The sequence below is a fragment of the Microcaecilia unicolor genome, chromosome 13 (assembly GCF_901765095.1).
Source record: "Microcaecilia unicolor chromosome 13, aMicUni1.1, whole genome shotgun sequence".
NCBI lineage: Eukaryota > Metazoa > Chordata > Amphibia > Gymnophiona > Siphonopidae > Microcaecilia > Microcaecilia unicolor.
The window spans coordinates 98,540,082-98,564,159 of NC_044043.1; the positions used below are offsets into that span (position 1 = coordinate 98,540,082).

Consider the following 24,078-nt stretch of genomic DNA (forward strand, 5'->3'; position numbering starts at 1 on the left):
AAAACTTCATTGGCTACCAGTACAATACAGGGCTAAATTTAAAACTGATCTTCAGGGCTCTTAAAGGAAATGGCCCTGAGTACCTGAAGAATAGGATGATCCTCTACATACCTCCAAGGACACTTAAGGTCCTCTCAAGGACTATCACTAAACACACCATCTCCAAAAGACATTACATGATGTGATACCCGCAAGTGAGCCTTCTCCGGAGTAGCCCCACACTCTGGAATGCATTGCCTGAAAGGCTCCGCTTCACACAAGACTATCTCTACTTGTGGAAGCAGGTGAAAGCTTGGCTGTTCAACTAGGCCTTTAGTGGAAGAAGTAACTAACATGTTAGTCTCACTCACACACACAAGGTGTGATATGGGCTGCACATACTACAGCAGGACATGTTGACCCACTCCTACCCTAGCTGAGATAATATTTAACCATCTCTCTGAACTCGTATGAACCTCTTTAAATTGGTCACCTTATTTTCTAACTCCCCTTCCTCTTACCTATCTATATTATCCATCTCTCTGACCTCATGTGCAACTTTCTTTGTTAGTCACTTTACTTTCTAATTCTTCTGTCTTACCTATCTGTATGTTCCATCTTTGCTTATACCCTACACTGTCAAGTAAAATATTCTCTTACATATTGTGTTGGCATTGTAAGTAGTATACTATGCCATACTTTGTATTTGAATATTTTTACTGCTGTAATTGTCTGTTGCTCATGTTTGATTTATTCTTACTGTACACCGCCTTGAGTGAATTTCTTCAAAAAGGCAGTAAATAAATCCAAATAAATATTATGTCTACGTACAATATTCCTGGAGATTTGCTGCAGTCTTTCCCTTTGTTAGCTGCTTAGAACTGTGAGGCCATAGCGGTATATATAAGACGATTAGTACAAAGCAGATAATCCTTGTGACTAGCAGTTCGTAACCTGCTCCAGCGTTCCCAGGCCCTTCCACAGAAGACTAGCTGAGATTTTGGCAGTATTGGTTCACTCATCACATTAAATCATTTCACATCCTTCCTGCAAATGAGTGGCTGGTTTTCAATGACGAATGAATGGATTCCAGTAACAAATGAGTTGGGGACTGTTAACGAGCATTTTGGGTCTTCTTTTTCTTGGCTTGGTAGATAAAGGTCAAAGCATCTTTTCCAATAGGTCAGTAAACTGTACTACACTACAAGGTAAATACCCCACAATGTCTCTCTAGAGTTCTATGCCGTTTCCAATTTCAAAGTAGAACTGGACAGTTTCCAGGAATATACAGGTAATTGGACATAATTCAGAATCCGATCAACAATAAAACAATTTAAAAAGAGAGGTCTTTAAAGCTTTTATAAAACCTTTGTAATTATCCAATCTACATAAACTTGCTGGCAAGGCATTCTGACATTTTGTAGCTTGATAAGAAAAAAAAAAAGCCCATTAAACATAGTTTTATAACATTTTTAGTTCAAGGATTGAGTAACAGTAGCGGAAGTCTGTCAGAACAGCCCCTGTGTCTGAGTTAAGTTTACTAAATTAGATAAATATTCGGGAAACACACCATGTAAGATGAGAAAACCCATGGTACAGTTCGAAGATAATTCGGGTACTGATCAGAAGGCAGTGTAATTCTCTTAAGAGGGCAAGTTGACTGAAACCTGGACCAGCCATAAATCAGGCAAGCGGCCATATTCTGTAGTCTGCAGCTTTCAACAGATCCTCTGACAACCCCACCAAGATGCCATTACAGTAATCCATATCGGCTTGGTTTAAAGATTTGTGTAATAATCCTAAATGCTTTTGAGACTGAATTTTCTCGACTCAAGTTTTTTTCATAGTGTGAAACCCCTTTTTTGACTCTTCTGTTTATGTGGGTGATAAAAATTCATCAAATATAACGCCCAAAATCTTCAATTGTTTTTGTAGTTTAAACTCCACCTGACTGACACGGAGGGTTTGTTCCATAAAAGGTGAAAAAACTGCTTAGAACCAATTTGGTTTTAACAGTGTTCAATTTAAGTTTAAACGTTGCGTGCATTTAAGATAGGGGGTTGGGGTGATCGTGTGCTGAAACTCTCTGCCTTTTCCTGTCACTTAGCCTTCTGAACAGCTACATGATATGGAATGCAGTGAGGAAGGCTGGCGCGTTTCTGGATCACCGCTTCCAGGACGCAAAAGATAAATTCCTGGAGGCTATATATGGATCAAAGAAGGTGAGTTCAGATGGACCCTGCCCTCTGGTAGCCACTTCAGCAATAGAAGGGAATAAAACTCTACAATGGACCAAGCTGGGCCACTAAAAAGTATCACTTAAGCTTTTTGTTGTCTGGTTCCACATATAAGTACGGAAGCAGGCATTATGTTGGTCCGGAAAGTGAGATTCTGGTATAGCAGAGTTGTCAAATCTAGTCCTTGAGGTCCACAGCCCAGCCTGGTTTTCAGGATTTCCACAATGAATATATTTGCATGCAGTGAATGCAAATAGATCTCGTACATATTGTGAAAATCCTGAAAACCAGGCTGGGTTATGGACCTCGAGGACTAGATTTGACAACCCCTGCTGTAAAGCAACCAGGAATTTTCCAGGTCTAATTCCCCAGTGGGTCATCTGTCCTTTCACATCCCTGGGAAGCTGTCGCCACTTGCCAGTCGGTACCCCAGTGATCTATGGTGACACCTCCACCCAGTGGCGATCTTAGGTTGGCTGCCACCCGGGCGGATCGCCGCTGCGCCCCCCCCCCCCCCCCCCCCCCCCCGCACTGCATTCTTGGCTGCTAGAGGGTGCAGAGAGCAGCCGCACACCTGTCGGCTCCACTGGCTCCCTGCTCCTCTGCTCCAGAACAGGAAGTAACCTGTTCCGGGGCAGAGGGAGCAGGGAACCAGCGGAGCCGGCAGCCACACGGCTGCTCTCTGCACCCGGGGCGGACTGCCCCCACCCTTCCTACGCTACTGCCTCTACCCTGGCACTGCAATTTCAGGTTAATGGAGGCCCAAAAAGTGAATAACAGGAAATGCTCCGTTACGCAAAGTGCCAGTTCCACACACTGGAGCTCTGTTGCCTTAATTCAGTAAAGGGACCAAACTGCAATAGAACTTCAAATGCCTTTTCCATATGTTCCCTTTCATAATTTCCTTTTGATCTCTCTAGCCATCCATACTAGCACATATCTTTGGTTGTTGAGCATGTTGGTCTCCTTCTTATGCAGTGGCTTTTCTTCCCCTCCCTCTCTGCACAGACCTGCCTCCCCCGCTGGAAGTTCTGCATCAGTGACACTGATAATAATCTCGGATTTGCCCTGGGGGCCATGTTTGTAAAAGCTGCTTTTGCAGAGGCCAGCAAGAAACAGGTGGGTCGGCTCCACTTTCTGCTCTACTCCAGTACTGTTGGCCTGTTTTTCTGTCCTTCCAAGGCTGAGCCAAGGGTTGTGCTGGTGGTGTTGGCCACCCAGGACACAAGGAAGATATGGGGGTGCAAAGATCGCTTCCTGCCTGTCCTCTCGCAGGAGGGACGGGGGAGCTGGGGATGTAATGCACGGAGCACGATTCCAGCTCGGAGGTGCTTCTACTTCCACCATAGTCATAGGTGGGCGGTAGGAACCACAGACCTCGAGGGCTACAGCCCAGTCTGGTTTTCAAGATTTCTACAATGAATATGCATGAGATTTGATTTGCATATACTGATTGCTTTGTATGTAAATAGATCTCATGCATTATTCATTGGGGAAACCATGAAAACCTGATTGAACTTTGGTCCTTGAGGACTGGTTACCACCCCTTCTTTGGAAACACTAATGCAGGAGTCCTCAAATCCAGTCCTCAAGGTCTGTTTCAGGATTTCCACAATGAATACATCTGTTTGCAATGGAAACGGAATGCAAATAGATATCATACATATTGTGGAAATCCTGAAAAACCAGCTGGGTTGTGGACCTCGAGGACTGGATTTGAGGACCCCTGCGCTACTTTCATAGGCTACCAGAAGCTTCTTGTAGATTGCTCTAGAGAATTCTATTTATCTCAATCTGGTAAGTAGCCTTTTACATCCAGAGCCTCAATCCAGTTCAGATGTCATTGGCAGACATAAAGGAACATGACAGGCTTTATGTACTTAGTTAAGAGTATCCACATGCATAATTTTGAAATAATTACCAGCATCTTCAGGCAGACAAGTTTTGTAAACCTTGAGCAAAATGTACTACCACATTTCAAAGCCTGAGAGGGGGGCATGGCAGAGAAGGTAGCATTTGCTCTTAGGTTACCACCTGACTCTTTCTGAGACTGAGGGAAAATTCAGCACTAAGTTTGGATATGTTGAAACTGGTGCTATTGCTGAAAGCACCTTTGATTTCAGGGCTCCAGGGCATGTTAATATAGCTGGTCCGTAGGTGACTGGCAGATCAGATCCCTGAGGAAGTGCCTAGTTGGTATCATCAACACAGAATGTTAACCATCTAACACTGGTCCAGACAGAGGTCAAAAGCCAAATCAGACCATGAAACACTTGGGTAGGAAGGCAGGAAGAAGCACAGGGAAAGAGCTGGAATCCAGATGTGCAGTAACGAGGTGAAGGTTCAGGAAGGCAGGAACAAAGAAAAGCATAAGTGCATAAGTATTTCCATACTGGGAAAGACCAAAGGTCCATCAAGCCCAGCATCCTGTTTCCAACAGTGGCCAATCCAGGTCACAAATACCTGGCAAGATCCCCAAAAAGTTCAATACATTTTATACTGCTTTATTCCAAAAATAGTGGATTTTCCCCAAGTCAAAATGATCTCAAAAGAAGTGAGTGGAAGATCAGTGAGCTGGCAGCTGGGGAAGCTTCTTGCAGTAGGTAGAAAATAAGTTCACCAGGAAGCCTAAATCCCACCAGTTCAAGGCTGGATATCACCACTACCTTAACTGCATGGACTGCTGTGGCTGCTGCTGGCAACTGCTAACTGGCCCAGGTGGCACACTTCCAGACAGCAGATGCTGGTACCTGGATAAGGGCCTTTGAATAAGCAGTTGGCTCCTAAGGGTGGAGGGGGGGGTTGCTTTGTAGTACTCCAGATTCGGGAGGGAGATTAGGGACTCTGTGCCTTCTGCCACTTTGAGATGACCTCATCAGTGTGTTTTTTTTCTAGTGAAAAAGGTGCCGGTACTCAAATGCCAGGCCACCCTTCAGGGGCGGGGTGATCACTGAGGGACCCTCCCCACAATAGCCAGGCCCCCTGCAACCAGTCACAGAATCTATGACAAGGCAGAATTGGTGTGTAGAGCCTGAGCTCTTTCATTAAAACTTGGGGACCATGGGTCAATTTTAGCAGACAATGGAAAAGGTGCCGGTACCCTTCTAAAGAGTGACAAGATTCCATGCAGAATTTCAAAGAGTAGCAACGTTCCATGTAGAACCCTGAAGAATAGCAAGATTCTGGAATCCTAAAGAGTGACAAGATTCCATGTAGAATCTCAGAGTAGCAACATTCCATGTAGAACCCCAAAGAATAGCAAGATTCTAGAATCTGAGGGTAGCAACATTCCACGTAGAACCCCAAAGAATAGCAAGATTCTGGAATCCTAAAGAGCAGTGTGTTTTTTCTAGCGAAAAAGGTACTGGTACTCAAATGCCAGGCCACCCTTCAGGGGCGGGGTGATCACTGAGGGACCCTCCCCACAATAGCCAGGCCCCCTGCATCCAGTCACAGAATCTATGACAAGGCAGAATTGGTGTGTAGAGCCTGACATCTTTCATTAAAACTCGGGGACCATGGGTCAATTTTAGCAGACAATGGAAAAGGTGCCGGTACTCAGTACCCCCTCAAAAAAAGCCCTGATTCTCATGTACTTAGACGTTATGGCCTATAGAGGGGTATGAGGTTGGACTATTTCCACAGGAGGAGGAAAGATGAGTGAAGAGGTTCCTAAACTAGTTTAGTTAGGTGAGGCCGAAGGCTTGTGACACTAAGCTCAGTATGATCCTGAGACAAAGCCGGGCCCGGGGCAGAACTGGATCACCCCACCCCCTTTCCTTTCTGTCTCTGACTGCTGCTTCCTTGGTCTGTCCTCTCCTGCCCATGCTGGGAGTCGGGACCCAGATGAGTGCATTAACGCAATATCGCGTTAATGCAATCATCCGGGTCCCGGTACGGATAGAAGCAGGAGAGGGGACACATGACCGGAAGCAAGCAGGCCAGAAGAAGAAGGTTGCTGGTGCCAGGCTTGAGGGCCCCCCTCCCCCTTGAAGGCCAGGCCATGGGAATTTTGCTCTCCCCCCTCCTCCGGCGGCCCTGATTACAGCGTAAAGTGCTCTGGCATGGTTATAAATATTGAGGGATATTCTTATGGAATGTGCAAGGCATGTGGAGATGCTGACACAGGACTCTGAGAACTACCATTTCCCAATTTACTGGACTGTGTCCAGCCTCCTTCCAGCACATTGATTAACTTGTATCCAGTGTATAACAGTGCAGCTTTAATTGCAAATGAGCAATCTGGAAACTGCAATTTCTGTGTTTGTGAGGATCCAGCTGGGATCCTCGGACAGCCGGGTGGGGCAGAGATTAGAGGACTGGAGATAACCAGGGTGGGTGGAGGATAAGTCGGAGTAGATGCATTTTGTCTTGGAACCGAGGTACCACTTTGGTTCAGGTTTGCCTGAATGGGTTTTGAACGGCCTGCTCACAATTTCTGCTCTGTATAGGCAGAAGAAATGATAACGGAGATTAAAACGGCCTTTGAGGAAAGTTTATCCAGCCTCCATTGGATGGATGAGGACACCCGGAAAGCTGCCAAAGAGAAGGTAAGATGCCTTGCTGATAAAGGGGAGGAAGGTAAGACCTGCTGTAAGGGAATGAGTAGTGGCCTGCTATTGGGTACAGCAACCAATGGCTGATCTTCCAGATGTGGATTTCTACAGACGAGCCATATAGCCCGAGGAGAAGAAAGATCCTGTGAGGTCCTTGGTCTAGACCAGGGGTTCTCAACCTCTTTCTTAGGACACACCCAGTCAAGTTTTCAGAATACCCATGATAAATATGCATGAGATTCGTGTGCAATGGAGGCAGTGAATGCAAATTTCTCATACATATTCATTGTGGATAGCCTCAAAACCACACTGACATGTCCTGAGGCCTGGATTGAGAACACCTGGTTTAGAAGCAGCCTGCCTGTAACTAGGCCTTTATGGGCTGGGGGAGGAAGCTCAGCTAGAGAAATTGGCAGCTGGATCCTTGTTTCCTGTCCCAGCTTGGAGGAGTTGATCCCATAGTGTGACTGACCTGGGACCCAGCAAAGAGGTGGCAGGTAGAGAATGATATGGGGTCAAAGTTTGGCCCCATCCCCGCAAATTCTGTTCCTCTCCCTGCCCCATCCCTGTGGGCTCTGTTGTTTAACCTGCAGAAGCTTCTACCAAAGAAGAGGTTGGGGTGGAAAGGAGAATAAAGGGAGAAATTGGCAGTCCAGAATCTGCCATTAAGGGTTGTAAAGAGTCATCTGGAACATGCTGCACAAACTGCCCCTGGGAATGGGGTAGAGAACTTGGGACAGCCACCTAGTTTAATTTTGGTGGCCATTTTCTCTGTGCAGCTGGGTTTCCATAGTGACTGATGCACAGGGAAATGTCTCGCTTGGGTGCCCATGCTTCTGTGGATTGAGGGCATCTTTCAGGGTTAAATTCTGCAGTACTCATTTACCATACAACTTCCATGTTGTCTCCTTTATATTGCTTGCTTGGTCTGTAAGGGGTGACTCAGTATTACCAAATGTCTGGATTTCCCAAGACATGTCCTCTTTTTCAGGGGGACTGTCGGGGATCTGGACAGTTTTTTTTTTTTTTTTTTTTTTTTTTTTTTTGGGGGGGGGGGGGTTGTCCGGGTTTCTGGACTTGCCTTCTGCTCCTCCACCCCACCCACCTTCCCCAACCTACTGTAGTGCACCTTGGTGGTCTAGTGGCCTCTTTGGGGCAGGAAAGAACTCCATTCTTTCCTGCCTGCTGAAGCTGACCTCCCCACTACTGCTGCTTCTTGAAAATGGCTGCCAAGACTTCAAGCGGAGGCCTCACGAGACTTTGTGGAAATCTTGTGAGGCCACCGCTTGACGTCTCGGCAGCCATTTTCAAGAAGTAGCAGCAGCAGCGGGGAGGTCAACGGCAGCAGGCAGGAAAAAGTGGGGTTCTTTCCTGCCCCAAAGAGGCTACTAGGCCACCAGGGCTGCAAGATAGGCCTACGTGAGAAGGGGGCAAGCTGCTTGTGGATGGGAAGGGAGAGGAGAGGGGGACATGCTGTACATGAACGGAAAAGGGGGAATGCAGCACATGGATAGAAGGGTATGGAGAGGAGAGGGGGACATGCTCCTTATGGATGGGGGAGGGAAAGGGGGACATGCTGCTCATGAATGTTTGCATTTTTGGAAATGTACATTTCTATTTTTGTATTTAGACTATAGAAGAAAATGCACTTCTGTTACTTTTTACCAGTATTTTCACTGCTATAGAATCAGGCTTCCTTGGGGGATCAAGGCGACTGCAGCTAGGATGGAGTGGCTTTTTTTTTTTTTTTGTCTCCACAAATATGGTAACCATAGACTCTCTTCTCTCATGCTGATCTGTGCACTTCCAGGCTGATGCCATCTATGATATGATTGGCTACCCCAAGTTCATCATGGACGCCAAGGAACTGGACAAGGTGTTCAATGATGTAAGTTTCCTGTAGACCTGCCTGTGGGGTAAGCCGGCAGGGCATCTCTTCTACTCAAAGTAAACGAGTACCCAGAGCTTGCAGAGACCATGGAAAAGTAATGTAGGCGTGGTGATGAGTAAGGAAAAAGGAATCCTAAAAGTCAGTGAAGGCTTCACACATTGTAATGATGACAAACCCTGCTAAACATGAGCAGCACTAGGAAACGCATAGAATCAGACTTAAGATCGGTCAAGCCCAGCATCCTGCTTTCAATGGTGGCTAGTCAGTCACAAGTCCCAGCAGATCTTTCTCAGCTTGTTTCAAGGGATAGGTGAGGCCTCTCCAAAGTATCTGGATAACTTTTTTATGGATTTTGAAAATTACTGCTCTAAACGCCATAATCGGAGGAGCATCTGAAAGGGTCTGCTGGTGACTGTAGTGGTGCATGGATGTAAAATTCCCATTATTTTATGGGATTATGGGAGCATAAGCCAATCGCAGCCAAAATACAGCCTGTAACAATGCAGACTACAACAATTCCAAACAAGCATCTCTCATTTAACTCATCTGTGTTAATTGTGAACACAAGGAAATAAAGCTGAACCATGTCTGTGGTACCAAGAGTAGGCAAGTTAGGAGGGTTTTTTTTTTTTCCAGTTTCAAAAGTTATCAATAATACATCCAATAGAATCTAAAGATCAACAGCTATAAGAGCAAACAGCATAGTTTGAATACTTACGTCCTCATTATTCTGATGAAGCTGCTAAACTAGAATTAGACCCATTTTTCACATTTTAATCCTGGACCCATTCCCTGCTGGATTGACTGGGGTGCCAGGGCTGCAATGACAAACTGAGGCAGCGGCTCCTGGCAGCCTGCCCACAACTTTCTCAAGTTTGATTTATTGGGATCCATTAACCACCTCCAGGAAGTGATTCACCCAAAACAATATACAGCAGGTAGAGTTTAACAGCATAACCATAGTAAAATGACCAAATATAACCATAAATACTCTAAGTGAGGTTAACTTGGAAATGGCAAATTGAAACCTATTAAGACTGACATGAAACAATATCCAAAATATACACGTTTTAACAGCACTGCAGAATAATCATAAATGTCAGTACAATGCCATAATAGCATGGAAGAATAATGAAATGATATACAATGTCTGCATAATTCGTATAATACCAATCTATGTAAGTGTTGAGGTAGGTTCTCAAACAGTTGTGTACCAGTAAGCTGCTTTTTGCACTGTGACTTTGCCTATGACTTGACCGGTTTCTTTGCAGTATGAAGTTTTATCGGACCTGTACTTTGAGAATGTCATGCAATTCTACAACTTCTCAGCCAAAGTGATGGCAGAGCAACTGCGGAAAGCGCCCAACAGAGACCAGTGAGTGCTGTGGTTCTCTGTTAGCTCCTTTCATAAGATGTGTTGGGGGAGGGGCGGTGGTAGCCCTCTGGCTGTCAGACTGAGGGATCCGGAGATAAAATGACTTGCACAGGGAGACAAATGGAAAGAGGCAAAATGGATAGAAAAACTGGGGCTGTTCTATGCCAGAAGCAGCCACTGTCTTGCAATTTAAGAAAAGCCTGGTTCTTCCCCATCAGGAACTGTGGAGAAAAGGGAAAGTCCATTCTCCATTGTTCTGGTAATTTCCTGATGGGGAAGAACCAGGCTTTTCTTAAATTGCAAGGCAGTGACTTCCAATGCCTCATCGGTTTTCACTTGCACAATTTTGTTTTTCACATTCTGCTGTCTAAAATAGTTTAAAATGTGTTAAAGTAGTCGTGAAACGCTCTTTCAACATAATTGAGCAACAAAAAAAATCTTAGTTACACAATCGTTCACATTGGTCTCCAGCACTTGGAAGAAGCCCCTTTCTCAATGTATATTTTCTTATATGCTTCCACCATTCATGATGTATTGTAAGCCACATTGAGCCTGCAAAGAGGTGGGAAAATGTGGGATACAAGTGCAATAAATAAATCAGTAACGGTCATGAACTGTTTAGGATAAGTATCCAACTTCGTTCAGTGGCTGCTTCTGGCATAGAATAGCCCCAGCTTTTCAAGCTAGCTGGAGAAGTCTGGAGCCAGCAGTCTGTCTTGCTGCACCTATTGAGTTTGGATCTGAGCTTTATCGAGTGCCTTCCTTCCGTACAGGCCAAGTTCATGGGGCAATCTTATGTTCAAACAATTTTATTAATTTTCAGCATATGGAAAAATATTACAAACACAACAAATGCAACTTCCCCCCCCCCCCCCCCCCTTACCATATTCTCCACCCTCTTATCCTCAACCCCGCACACATATTCAGTTAAATAAGCCAGATGTCTAGAGGGCCTATACTCTTTTATAACCCTCTCACAGGTCAGTCTTGAAATTGAGCTGTCACTTCCCCATATCACATGGAGACCTCTAGTTCACCTGATGTAATTCTAGGCCTTGGTGATCGTCCTGGCAGTGCTAGACCTTATTTTGTTTATGGAGAAAAGCCCTCAAATAAAAGGACTGTAACCTTTAGTGAGACACGGTTAATTGTTGAAAACCAGTGTTTAATTTCTATCATTGGGCTGAAAACTCCAGGTTTTTCTCTTTTTTTTTTTTTTCTTTTTTTTATATATAAATGCACTTTCATAAAGGTCAACCATATAGACGTGTGAACCGTATCTTTCTTTTTTTCTGTTTAGTGGAAGAGTCGATATGGTTCACACGTCTATATGGTTGACCTTTATTAAAGTGCATTTATATATAAAAAAAAGAAAAAAAAAACTGGAGTTTTCAGCCCAATGATAAGTAGAGGAGTATGGTAGCCGTGTTAGTCCACTCTTAAGGTTATCAATAGAAATCAAACAAAATAAAACATGGAAAAGAAAATAAGATGATACCTTTTTTATTGGACATAATACATTTCTTGATTAGCTTTCGAAGGTTGCCCTTCTTCGTCATATCGGAAATAACAAATGTGCTAGCTGACAGTGTATATAAGTGAAAACATTCAAGCATTACTATGACAGTCTGACAGGGTGGGAGGATGGGGGTGGGTCGGAGGTATGCATGGGGACATCAAAGCACATTTGCTTATTTCCGATCTGAGGAAGAAGGGCGACCTTCGAAAGCTAATCAAGAAATGTATTAAGTTATGTCCAATAAAAAAGGTATCATCTTATTTTCTTTTCCATGTTTTATTTTGTTTGATTTCTATTGATAACCTTAAGAGTGGACTAACACGGCTACCACACAGCCCAATGATAGAAATTAAACACTGGTTTTCAACAATTAACCGTGTCTCACTATAGGTTACAGTCCTTTTAGTTTCTGAGGGCTTTTCTCCATAAACAAAATAAGATTTTGCTCAGCGATTTTGAACATTTGCTCATGTCTACATTTTGATATATTGTCGTGAGTGCTAGACCTTCGTTTTATAGTGACAAATCACACTGACATGTTCATATTGCTTTCTCCAGTCTGTATTCAGCATGTTTAGACTTTTGCATCAAATTCACTTCAACAAACAGCTTGAGCCTTGAGCCTTCATCTAGGAATATTTGAATTGACTTGACCATTGTCAGTAGACGTGGACTCTAACCTTAATAGCCTTAAGACATTTTTTGGAAACAGCTAATTTGGGTTTGCTGTGATAAAGGGGGTTAAAATCCAGCACTATAGTAGCCTACCTCAGCTCTAGGACATTTCACAATATGTGACCTCCCAACTCCTACAATCTCTCCTTCCTTCCTCCCCCACCCAGCAGCACCATCATTTAAAGTACAACTCTTGTGGTCTTGCCAAAGTTCACACTAGTGCAATAAAGACTGCATTTTAAATTTGTATTTAGACTGCAGAAGGTGAGACTTGCAGGCATGATACATTTAATAAATCTTTCTGTTCATAAGAATAGCCATAACTGGGTCAGACCAATGGTCCCTCTGGCTCAGTATTCTGTTTTCAACAGTGGCCAATCCAGGTCACAAGTACCTGGCAGAAAGCCAAAAAGTAGCAACATTCCAGGCTACCAATCCCAGGATAAGCATAACAGACTATGGACTTGTCCTCCAGGAACTTACCCAGTGTACTTGAATGCAACTTACATTGAGCTACTACTGAAAAAAGTGTGAGCAAAATCCAAATAACTAAAGTAGTTCCATGTAAGTTGAGTGTCCTCTAGCTTTTGTACTTTTGGAATGACTTAAAAACTGATTTGCATCTACTCATTCTACACCATTCAGTATTTTGTAGACCTCAATAATATCTCCCCTCGTCCGTCTCTTTTTCAACCTGAAGAGTCCTAACCTCTTTAGCCTTTCCTCATATGGTAGGAGTTTCATCCCCTTTATCATTTTGATCGTTCTTTTAACCCTTCCTATTTTCACTATAACTTCGGAGATATGGCGACCAGAATGGAATGCAGTACTCAAGGTGAGGTCGTACAATAGAGGAATTACAGTATTCTTGGTCTTATTTACCATCCCTTTCCTAATAATTTCTAGCATCCTGTTTGCTTTTTTGGCTGTCCCCACGCACTGGGCAGACGATTTCAGCATATTGTCTACAATGACACCTAGATCTTTCTTGGGTGCTGACTCCCAAGGTGGACCCTAGCATCAGGTAACTATGATTTGGATTATTCCCAATATGCATCATTTTGCATTTGGAAAACAAACTAGCAGATCAGTATAATATCCAAAAGACTTTATTGAAGATACCGTGTATGAGACAAATGCCCAACACAGGCCATGTTTCGCCCAACAATAGGGCTGCATCAGGGGCTAGTCTGTATCTTCCTTGAATAAGAGCGGTATAAAATAATCTATCAGGACAAGGATATAAGAAATTCTCTTAATAAAAAACCAGCATGAGCAGCTCAAAATAGCATATCCTGCGTGACGCCAGATAGTCGATAAATAGTCAGCAGACTATTTATCGACTATCTGGCGTTACTGACAAATCTAAATCCCTCATCCTTGTACCATCGTCTCAACCACTCATTGAGACTTCAGATTTCTGCCTTCCTTCTTGGGTCATGCACATTGAATGGGGAGCATTCCTGAAAATGCTACCCTGGAGGATCTGGATTTCAGCTTTCTACCTAGGAGCCTACATTTGGCTTCCCAAATTTCCCTCCCATGGTTTCCTATGTCAAGACAGCAGGCTCCTCCCCAGCATTGTCTGTTATCTAGGTGACATGTGAGATCTGCCACCTTTGCACCAGGCAGGTAAGTAACCAGGTGATCCTCACATCCACCAACTACCCAGCTATCTACATGCCTAATGATCACATCGTCACATCGCCAACTACAACTGTCCTAACTATTCCATCCTGGGCAGAAGCTCCTGGAGAGACCACCTCTGTGTGAGAGGATATTGAATCCCCTGATGGGCAGGTCCTAGATACAGGATTACTTCCTACTTCACCAGGGTGGTGGCTCTCCTTTCAGGAATCTTCCTCCTCCAAGGCAGCACAACGTCCCTGTAGGTCTCTTCTATATATTTCTGTCTCTCTCAGCTCCTCCAAGTCTGCTACTCCAACCTCAAGAGAACAGACTCGTTCATTCGCTGAGAGCTAAGAGCTCTCTGCATTGAGTCCACACAATAACCTTTCGCCAATGGAGATAATCATACATATGACACACTGCGCAAAAGAATGGATGGCACCCCTCTCGCTGCTGGGCTGCTGTCTGCTTCTTAGTATTATTCATTTGTTTAAAACTTAAGGTACTAGGGATATTAGATAAAGAGCCTTAAGATTATATGGTATATTGTGATTTATTTAGTATTTGCTTCTCAGAAAGTAATGAAATGTGATTAAAATTCTGTAATGACCCCCCCCCCCCCCTCTTGCCATGCTAATTAGAATAATTGACTATAAATCGAGACTATAAATGGAGAGAGATACTAGAGCTGGGCAGGTATGAAGACTGAACCAGGCCCTGCTGTACCTTCTAGAGTTAATCTGTTAATGCTGTGACAGTTAACTTTCTCCCTCTGGTAGAAAATTAAGGTTTAAAACTATAGAGAGAGGGGGTTTACACTATGGAAACTAGTTAATAAAGTTTGCTTTTCTAAATTCCAACTGTCTGACATGCTGATTGCTGTTCTCATTTCCACAGATGGAGCATGACCCCTCCTACTGTCAACGCCTATTACTCCCCTACCAAGAATGAGATTGTGTTCCCGGCTGGAATTCTTCAGGCTCCTTTCTATACCAGCTTGTCGCCAAAGTAAGAGTCTGGGGACACCCATACCCTACTGTGTTCATCATAGCTCGCTGAGCTGCTGAAAATATATAATTTTAAGGGTACATATTCAAAGCAGTTTAACGGCCTGTCTGGAATTAACGGGGCATATTCAGATGGCACTGCTGAAAATGCCCAGTTAGTGCTGGATACGCTAGCACTTAACCAGCCAAGGTAACCGCGTAAGTTAGTCCTTTATGCAGTTCACGATAGCCACTTAAGTGCTGAATATCGTACTTAATGGGCTGTTTTCACTTCCTGGACATGGCACAGCATTGAATTTCTGGGGCTAATGCTGGTGGCCATTAGGAAAACGCTGAACTCTGCCCGGTGACTATCCCGTAGTTTTACTAAATCCTGATGCAGCGATGTGACTTACAGAATAAGAAAAGGGTCTGGATAAGACCCCCTTGTGTGGGATTCCTTCCACTCTGAGAGAGTGAACCCTTGTCCTTCTCCACGGAACCAAACCATGCTGTGGAGCCAAATATCTTTTGTGCTAACTCAACCTAACTTGATGTTTGGTTTTAACATCTGATTGAGGCATTAAATGTTTTTAAAAAGACAGAAGGCTGCTTGTATCACCTCCCAAATTAGTACTCATCAACCACCCACAATTTAGAGAGAGATAAGACTATGATATGTCTATGAGAAAGTATTTTTATTCATTTACCAAGTATATTGATACAATTATTTTCTCATGGGAGGATAGAACTGCTGCATACATATGCTCTCTGTATCCATTGCTCCCACATATGGAACTGAGACAGCTATTTTTATACACTTGTGTTTAACAATGATTTACAAGCCTTCAATAAGTTATCTTACCCAGGAACATCTAGTCTCCTTGCAAAGCCATCTGGTCTTTTCTCACCTGTTAAACCACATTCCCTGTCTGTTTATGGTCTCCTCCTTTCCCAGGCCAGTTTGCCCGCAAGGACATCTCATCAGCCTTTGCCCTTTGACTGTGCTCTAGGGTGCATATCTGTGTTTATTATCTATGGTGTTTACTTAGGTGCCAGCAGATTATGAGCTCTGATTCAGTAAAGAGGTCAACTAAGAGACACTCAAACAATTAAGCCTGTCAGCCTATATGCTGTTAGGCCTTAGCTCTTACAGGCCTTAACCATGGTTCATAACTGTACCCATAATATATATAAATCACAATTGCATAAGCATTTGAGTTAAATTTATACGGACAGCTGGAAGACTTGGACCCTTCCATGCCACCATCCTCGCAGATCTGCTCTACTTTCTGCATTACTGCATTCTAAACTGAATGAGGAGTAGGAGTGTTTTGTGGGCTGGGACTTGTGGAAACTGTAAAATGGGGAACAGTGGAGAGAGGCAGTGAGGGAGGGAGAGATATATTGCTATTGACTAAAGAAGGGATGGGAGGCAAAAGTGAGGGTTGGAGAAGGTCAGTATGTTATCGTAGATTTATTTCTCGCCAACTCTGATATAAGATTCAAGGCAAGTTGCACTCGATTAAAATAAGAAATTAACATCGAGGATCATGAATTACACAACTTCAGAGCAAAGAAATACTTAATATGGGAGTAAGAAACCTAAAGCCCTCTCCCCTCCAGGTCTCGTGTATATGGCGTGTGGGTGAGCTGGGAGGGGAGGAGTAGACTGGGGAAGGGGTCAATGACTGCCTGTTGTGGCAGAGTAACTCTGAAAAGGTAATAGAATGGAACCAAATTTGGCATGGGAGAAAAACTAGGGAAAAGACCGGTTTCAAATGGGCCAGATCAGAACAGGGGTTCTAGAGTTGTCCAAAAAAATGGCTCCGCAGATCTCTATGGGAGAGGACGTTCAGCAGCTGCAGCATAGAAGCACAGATAATACATAGAGTAATTCTAATGAGGAACCTAGATTTACGTACTAGGAAAACACCTCTTCGAGGCCTGTTCTCTGGAGGAAAGTAGGCACATTTCTTTCTTTAGACTAATGCAAGTGGTTGGGTTAACATATCCACATCTTAAGCTGTGATCACTTACCCGAGCTGCAGAGCTGGTAGAAATGCTCACACCTAGATTGCTCAAATCTATACAGGTAAGTGTGCACCCAGCCACTCTGTCCACATGAATACCTACCTGCAAAGGACATGCCATCAAACACTGGCACACACTCACAACTGGAATATGGCCATTTACATATGGAAATGGAGACGTGTGTATAATTGACTAGAATACTAGTATTTACATGTGATCTTGCTACCTGAAACTAGGCAACTCTTGCAATGTTGGAAAGAAATAAGTCCACTTAGATTCAAAATTAAGGTAAGCGCCTCTCTGATCTAGGAATTATGTCCCATCATGAAGTATATTGCACTTCTGCATAGCCCCTTCAATGTCTTCCCCCCCCCCCCCCCCCCCACATACAAATGAACTTCAAACTGCCAGTCTCGATTAATTCAAACAAAAGGTAGGCGCATTAATTCATTAAAATGGTGTATTGTCTAGTAGTGCTTTAAATATTTCAAATCAAATTTTTAACATATTTTCATGAAAACGTATTTATCAAGACTTCTCTTTAAGAATGCCTCCTTTGCTGTGGTGACCATATAGTTTGGATCCCTGGCTGACGCATGTCTAAGGGTTTGAACAATATGGGACACCGAGGGTGACCAATCTGAACTCCTGACTTCCTGAAGCACTTTATCAAAACATGATCATGTCAAAGGAAGAATTCTTAAGGTAGTTTGAAGTCTACTCACTATATATTTGTATGGAAACTTTATCTATTAGACTGTAACTTTGCAGTTCGAGAATTTGCCATAGACTGGTTTAGCCAAAATGAATAACTAGAAAAAAAAATCCCACCCACATTAATCTATGTATTGCATCATTGCATCAAGATGGTGTAAAACCCAACAAGGAAGTTTCCCCCCCCCCCCCCCCCCCCATAAATCTGTACTCCCTATGCATAATGGGGAATACTTGTAGACTTTTGTTCTACTCGAAACACACCTAGACCATGCGTCCACCAAATCCCCTCAATCTTTGCATGGTGTAGCTTTCAACATATGAATGGCAACTTCAGGAAGCCAGGACTGACCTGTAGATGTGATCTACGCATGTAAATACTGCTATGGAGATACTTCTAAAGTAGCCCCTTAGCTGGTTTCCTAATTCTGGTGAAGAGAGCTTCAGTTGGCAGATCACTCACAAATAATCTGTCTGAATCATCTTTATGAGAGCCTGGAATAGAGGCAGAATTCAGACAGCCAAATCACAAAGCTGCTTGAAAGGTAACGATATATCAAATTCGCCAGAATAACATATACTGACCCCAGTGTCTGAGCAATTCTGTCTTGAAAATTAAATTGAGATTCCTTCGTTGTACCACTGCACATTCCAGTTGCAAAGCAGATACAGTTTGCTGTGAACATCCTGCAAATGGAACAAACGGGATGTCATTAGTAAATACTCAAAACATTGAGTATTTACTAATGACATGGACTTCCTCTTCCTTGGCTCCCCCCACCTCTCCTCCCCAATGTTAAACCTCGCATTGTAAACCGCTGTGAATCCTAACTGGAACAACGGTTGGTATATAAGAACTAGATAACATTAGATATCTGCCCCACCTCATGCAATAACCTAGAGGGATATCATGAAAACATTAAAATAGTGATCTAGTAATCTGTACCCATCTTTATCCCTTTCCAAATTTTGTACCCTCCGTAGTCTCCTCTTCCTCCATTTTTTCTTCATTCCTATCCCTACCATCTATTATTTTCCATTCCACTATTTTCGGGCAGGACTGGTCTTCGAAGATAGATAAGTGGCTGTAGTTCCTCTCTACAAAAGACGATGGTCCATCCATCTCACTCTTTCATCCTCCCCCCCCCCCCCCCACCCCTATCTCTTGCTGTGAAACTCTTTTTGGAGTATTTTACTTATACATTCAGATAGTTTATAGTTTATTTAGAATTTCCAGACCACTCTAGCTGCCAAGACGGAGCAGACTGGTGTACAATATACAATCAAAATGGGAAAGGAATGCCAGTTATCGATAGTAAAGCCAAACATTGCTACAGAAGAGCAAGAGGACAGGAGGAGAGGGAAAGAACCCCATGCTGGAAAGACCCATCAGTCTGAGCCCCCCGTACGCCTGTTTGAAAAGCCAAGCTTTCAGAGAGAAAGTGGAAGAGAGTTTCAGATATGAGGTGAGAGGAAGAAAAAAGCCCTGTCTATTAGATTCATAGTGGGCAAGCTTGGGGCCGGGAAGGACAAGGTGGTGATCTTTAAGGGAACGGAGTAGGATAGTGTGGGATAAAGATGGAGGGGGACAGGATTAGGATTTGTGGGTTTTGGGGGGAGAACTGGTAAAGCAGAAGGCAGTTGAGGTAGGGGGAATAAAGCAGCCATAAAGGGGTGGAAGACATGAGTACATGGGCAAGAGCAAGTTTCTTGAGCCAATATAAGAAGGTAGTAAGACTGACAGGTGAAGAAACGGCATCAATCCAGTCTGGCATTTTTTGCTAAAAATATATTTAGAAACTGCCTTGCAAACCAGTTTGGGACAATCTTATATATAATATCTAACTGTAAGTGTGTAAACTAATGGCCAGTGAATTAAGATACCAAACTTTAATAGGTATTATCCCTATGTTCACGCTGTAAAACCAGCAAATTGAAATTGAGAGAGTTCCTTTATATATCTCTGAGGACTTCACTTCATACTGTCATGCTTTTTTCTAGATACTCAAATGCCTTTCTAACTGACTCATTGAGAGAGATAAGGTCTTCACCTATCTACTGCCTCCTTTCACACACGTGCTGTGCACAGAATAAGCACTTGGGCTGTGGAACTGGACATTCAGTCAACCTCATAAGGTCACTACCAAGCCACTGTCTACAGAAGTGAATTCTAATTACCTTTACTGTATTTTCTGCACAGGGCCTTGAATTTTGGTGGAATCGGTGTTGTGATGGGACATGAGTTGACACATGCCTTTGACGATCAAGGTATAGCCTCCCAAGATTCAGGGTCCCTTTTCTCAGGGGGTTACAGCCTCTTGCACCCTGTCCCATGTATGCTCCCAAAGCAGCTAGGACAAGTACATGGAGTACCATCTACTTAGAAGCAGGATTGAAGTAGAAGTTCTGAGAAAAATCCCCCCCCCCACCCCTGTGACCATGGAAAACCAGCCTGACCTAGGTCAAGTTCATAACCCTTACCCCTTTCTCACAGTAACATCCATTCTTTATAGCTTTTATTGATTTGTCACTTCTCCATGCTCCAGACCTTCATGGGCCATCTTTCACTGGCTGAGACCTGGAGAGGAAGTATCTACTGATGCCCAAAGTTGCTGTGACAGTCATGGTCACCCTATAGTGTCTGCTTTCCTCCTATATGGTTTGAGTGCATCACTCCTGTGATTCATTCACTGAGAGGAGCTGTTGACTCTCTAGACCTCCTGGAGTATGAAGGGCAGCACTGTAGTTGAGTCCCAGGGCCAACCTTTTCTTTCCCCTTCCTCCCAAAAGCTGATAAAGACTTTTTGGATTGACAAGAATGTAACTTCAACAAATTTTTGGATATTGACTGCAGGCCGGGAGTACGATAAGGATGGGAACTTGCGGTCTTGGTGGAAGAACTCATCTATTGAGGCTTTCAATAATCAAACGGCATGCATCACAGAGCAGTACAGTAATTACTCTATCAATGGCGAGTCTGTGAATGGCAAGCAGACACTCGGGGAGAACATTGCTGACAATGGAGGGCTGAAAGCAGCCTATCGGGTGAGTCTTGTATGCAGAGAGCATGTTCATATATTGTGATGTTAGTGGTTCAGGTCAGTTAGCATTGCTCTTACATAACTTAAATTTTGCCAAGATGATGCTGATGGTTTGCTGCACATCAGTATCTTTTGCATTCCTGTGTTTCTAAATCTTATGAGTTCTAGGATATTTTGTAATTAATATTTGAGGAAGTTTCTGTAATAAGGAGGTTCTTTTAATGTTTGGTAATGTGCTTGGGAGGCTCTGGGACAGGAAGCTGCCCTGTTTGATACCCAATGGCTTCTGATCCCTTCCACATAATTTCAGGGGCCAGTCTACCTTCACTCTCTTTCAAGAGATCTACTCAGCTTAGTGTACACCAGCCTGCACAGGTACTTATGAAGGAAAGAGGTAAAAAGCTCTCAATGCTGACATTGGCCATCACAGACGAAAGCATTTTCCCACTTGTTAATTAACAGCTGCGGTTTGTATTTCTGAAACAACTTTGTATGTACTTGAGCCGTAAACTTTCTTTATCTCCTTTCGGCAGGCCTACAAAAACTGGGTGAAGAAAAATGGGGATGAGGAAGTATTACCGACTCTGGATCTGTCCAATCATCAGCTCTTTTTTGTGGGATTTGCCCAGGTAAAGTCTTCAAGGAAATTTGTAAGCGTGTAGACTAGTCTTCAACTGTCGCAGTATCCAGAGAAGCTCGTGTCCCTGTTTTATAACCCACTATCTTGGGACGTGCTGTAGAATAGGGGTAGGCAACCTGCAACCCATCCTCAATTTTTGTGGCCCACAAGACCATGGAGTGTACATAAACCAGCCTTCACAAACACTAACCAGAAATTTGTTGGTGGAGTCGAAGGGTTAAACAGTAAGATAAGACTTGGTTGATAGCAACTGTTTGGAAAGAAAAATATATGGTACTAAGCCATTCTGGTGATGATTCATGTTCACAGTGGGAAGTAGACCTTGCGCTCCAGAGATCAGTGACAACTGTAGGATTTCAAATTAAGCTTTTTGATGGAAGACTCAACACAGTACTGTGTTTTGGCTACAGGCCTGCCTCGGGAAAATTCTTAAGAACAGTATCGCAAACATCAGGTTGGTCTTGAACAAGACCTTTTTAACCAATTATCTTTTTCAAGACCAACCTGATGTTTGCGATACCGTTCTTACACCATAATTTTTTACATGCAGGATTTTACCAAGACTCCTAAGGCCAAAACACAGTACTGCGTTGAGCCTTCCATCAATAAACTTCATTTGAAATCCTACAGTTGTCACTTTTATCTCTGGAGCACAAGGTCTACTTCCCACTGTTGTATAACTTCTACTTCCCACTGTTGTATAACTTCCGTTGTGAGAGTTCAGCGTTCCTCCCGCTTTTTGTGGATTTTCACAGTAATTGAGCATGCTCAGTCTCATTATTTTTTTTGACAGTGAATTATACGGCATTTAATTTGCTGTGTGTGACTGTGTTTAAAGGTTGCCCACACCTGCTCTAGGTGACTGTACAACAGTCGCACTCTTACCGATGTGTCCTTGTGTTTGCAGGTGTGGTGTTCGGTCCGTACCCCTGAGAGCTCGCATGAAGGACTTATTACAGATCCACACAGCCCCTCCCGTTATCGTGTCATCGGCACAGTCTCCAACTCACGGGAGTTTTCAGAGCACTTCCAGTGCCCTCTTGGTGCCCCCATGAACCCTGAACATAAGTGTGAAGTCTGGTGAGAGGAGAAGACTGGTTGAATACGAGCCCCTTTGCACCCTCACTGGAAGAAAAAGGACCTCTCCAAAGGATCCAAAACATTCCACAGAAACTCATGCCTTTGGCAAGCCTGAGGAGCAAATCGTGGCTCGTTTCAATAGTGCAACTTTTATACTGTTTATACCAGTTGTACATATTTGTGCAGATGTGGGAACACAGAGGGATCATCGGAATCGACACCACTTGGACTTTTATAGGAGTTTTCTTACATGGCCCTCCAGAGATACTGCCCCACGTCCCAACTACAGCGAGTTTAGTGCCTTAAGCACTTTTTCTGCTATCAAACCAGGACTGCTGAAATGCTTCTAGCTATTTTGTGGTGATTGTGTGTTGCAGACCATTAAAAGGAGGAAGTAAATTTCTACTTAATGTGTGGCTAATTTTGGGTCTTCTAAGTAAGTCTGACCACTAAATCCCCACTTGGCCTAATGGTGTGTGGCTGGGATAGTTCTCACAAGTCTTCAGATGTGTCGAAGCAGCTCAGGGAAATTGGAGTAGAGGACTCCTTGGGTTATGAGGACTGACTGCCCTTGAAGGGGTACTTCAATTTAGCAAATGGGATGTTGGGGTGGGGGGGAGAGAGGGAAGTATCTGGCATTAGCCTCTGAGGGGAAGGTTCAGCACTCCCAGAATTGCCCTCTGCACACAGCAGCTAAGGGAATGGGTCATATCTGTTTGGTTCCAAGCTGTTTGAACATAGGTGAGAGGAGACACCAAAGAGGGAACAAAGGCTGATGGGATTAAAAACACAACAAAACATACACTTGAACATAACTAACCTGTCTTCTGTACCGGCATTCAGTTTGGTGTGAGTGGGCCTAGGGTCATAGCAGTACACATTCGCCCTCATCCCTTAACAGTACAGGCGACTGCTTTTTCCTGTGGAAATAAAGGACTGGGATAAGAGTGCCACAGGGCAGGAACGAGGTGTTCTGTCAAAGTAACACTTTTTTTTTTTTTTGTATTTTTATTCCCCTTTGCTGCTTTTAAGGGGACAGAGTAACCACTTCACTCCCTTACGCCCAAGCCCACCGGTTAGTTGCAGCTGCAGTTAGCAACAGTTTTCAAACTGTTTGTACTTCCTGATGCCTCAGTAGCTCCCATGTTCTGCTTAGGATCACTTCTCATTTTTGTAGTCTTTATTCATTTATATGTAAAAACAACTGCCATTACCAAGAAATGTTTTAGTGGCTTAACACCCCTCAAATAATTCAAAACGTAATTATATAGATCACTGAAGGAAGATCTTATTAGGAAGAATAGCCATATTGGGTTAGACCAATAGTCCATCTAGCCCAGTATCCTGCTTCCAGCACCAACCCCCACCCCCACCTGTGTGCTCTGTATGAAAAGTGCATTGTGTGCAAAGTGTGTGTCCTTAAGGATATTCGTACCGAACGGGAATAAAAATGAAACCCTTCTGGATGACCGACCCTATCAATTCTATTCAGCTTCGTAGAATAACCCTTTGTCTGTGGAGCACTTCTTGGCTCTGGGTCAGAAGGAAGTAATGAGTCAGTCTTGTGATTTCCATTTCTGATGGGTAAATATGAGCACCAAACCAGGCCCAAAGCAGTTCATTCTCTAACCTGGAGTCAGGAGCTAACCCTAGGCTAAAGACATACCGGGAAGGGAAGGGAAGGGGGGGAAGTGTTTACAAATGCTGTATTTTTTACAAATA

The 24,078-nt window shown here is 43.6% G+C and overlaps 1 protein-coding gene across 4 annotated transcripts in view; it reads left to right on the plus strand.

The window, feature by feature from the left end:
- ECE1 (endothelin converting enzyme 1) overlaps positions 1-22,761 on the plus strand; it is a 119,960-nt gene extending 97,199 nt beyond the window's left edge. For all 4 annotated transcript variants that reach the window (XM_030222357.1, XM_030222359.1, XM_030222358.1 and 1 more), the window contains 10 exons: positions 2,087-2,201; positions 3,225-3,335; positions 6,668-6,766; positions 8,583-8,660; positions 9,935-10,038; positions 14,759-14,869; positions 19,796-19,863; positions 20,450-20,640; positions 21,170-21,265; positions 22,184-22,761. In XM_030222357.1, coding sequence (XP_030078217.1) covers positions 2,087-2,201; positions 3,225-3,335; positions 6,668-6,766; positions 8,583-8,660; positions 9,935-10,038; positions 14,759-14,869; positions 19,796-19,863; positions 20,450-20,640; positions 21,170-21,265; positions 22,184-22,360 — 1,150 coding nt within the window. In that variant the 3' untranslated portion in view covers positions 22,361-22,761. The remainder of the gene's footprint in view (positions 1-2,086; positions 2,202-3,224; positions 3,336-6,667; positions 6,767-8,582; positions 8,661-9,934; positions 10,039-14,758; positions 14,870-19,795; positions 19,864-20,449; positions 20,641-21,169; positions 21,266-22,183) is intronic.
- The last annotated feature ends 1,317 nt before the right edge of the window (positions 22,762-24,078 follow it).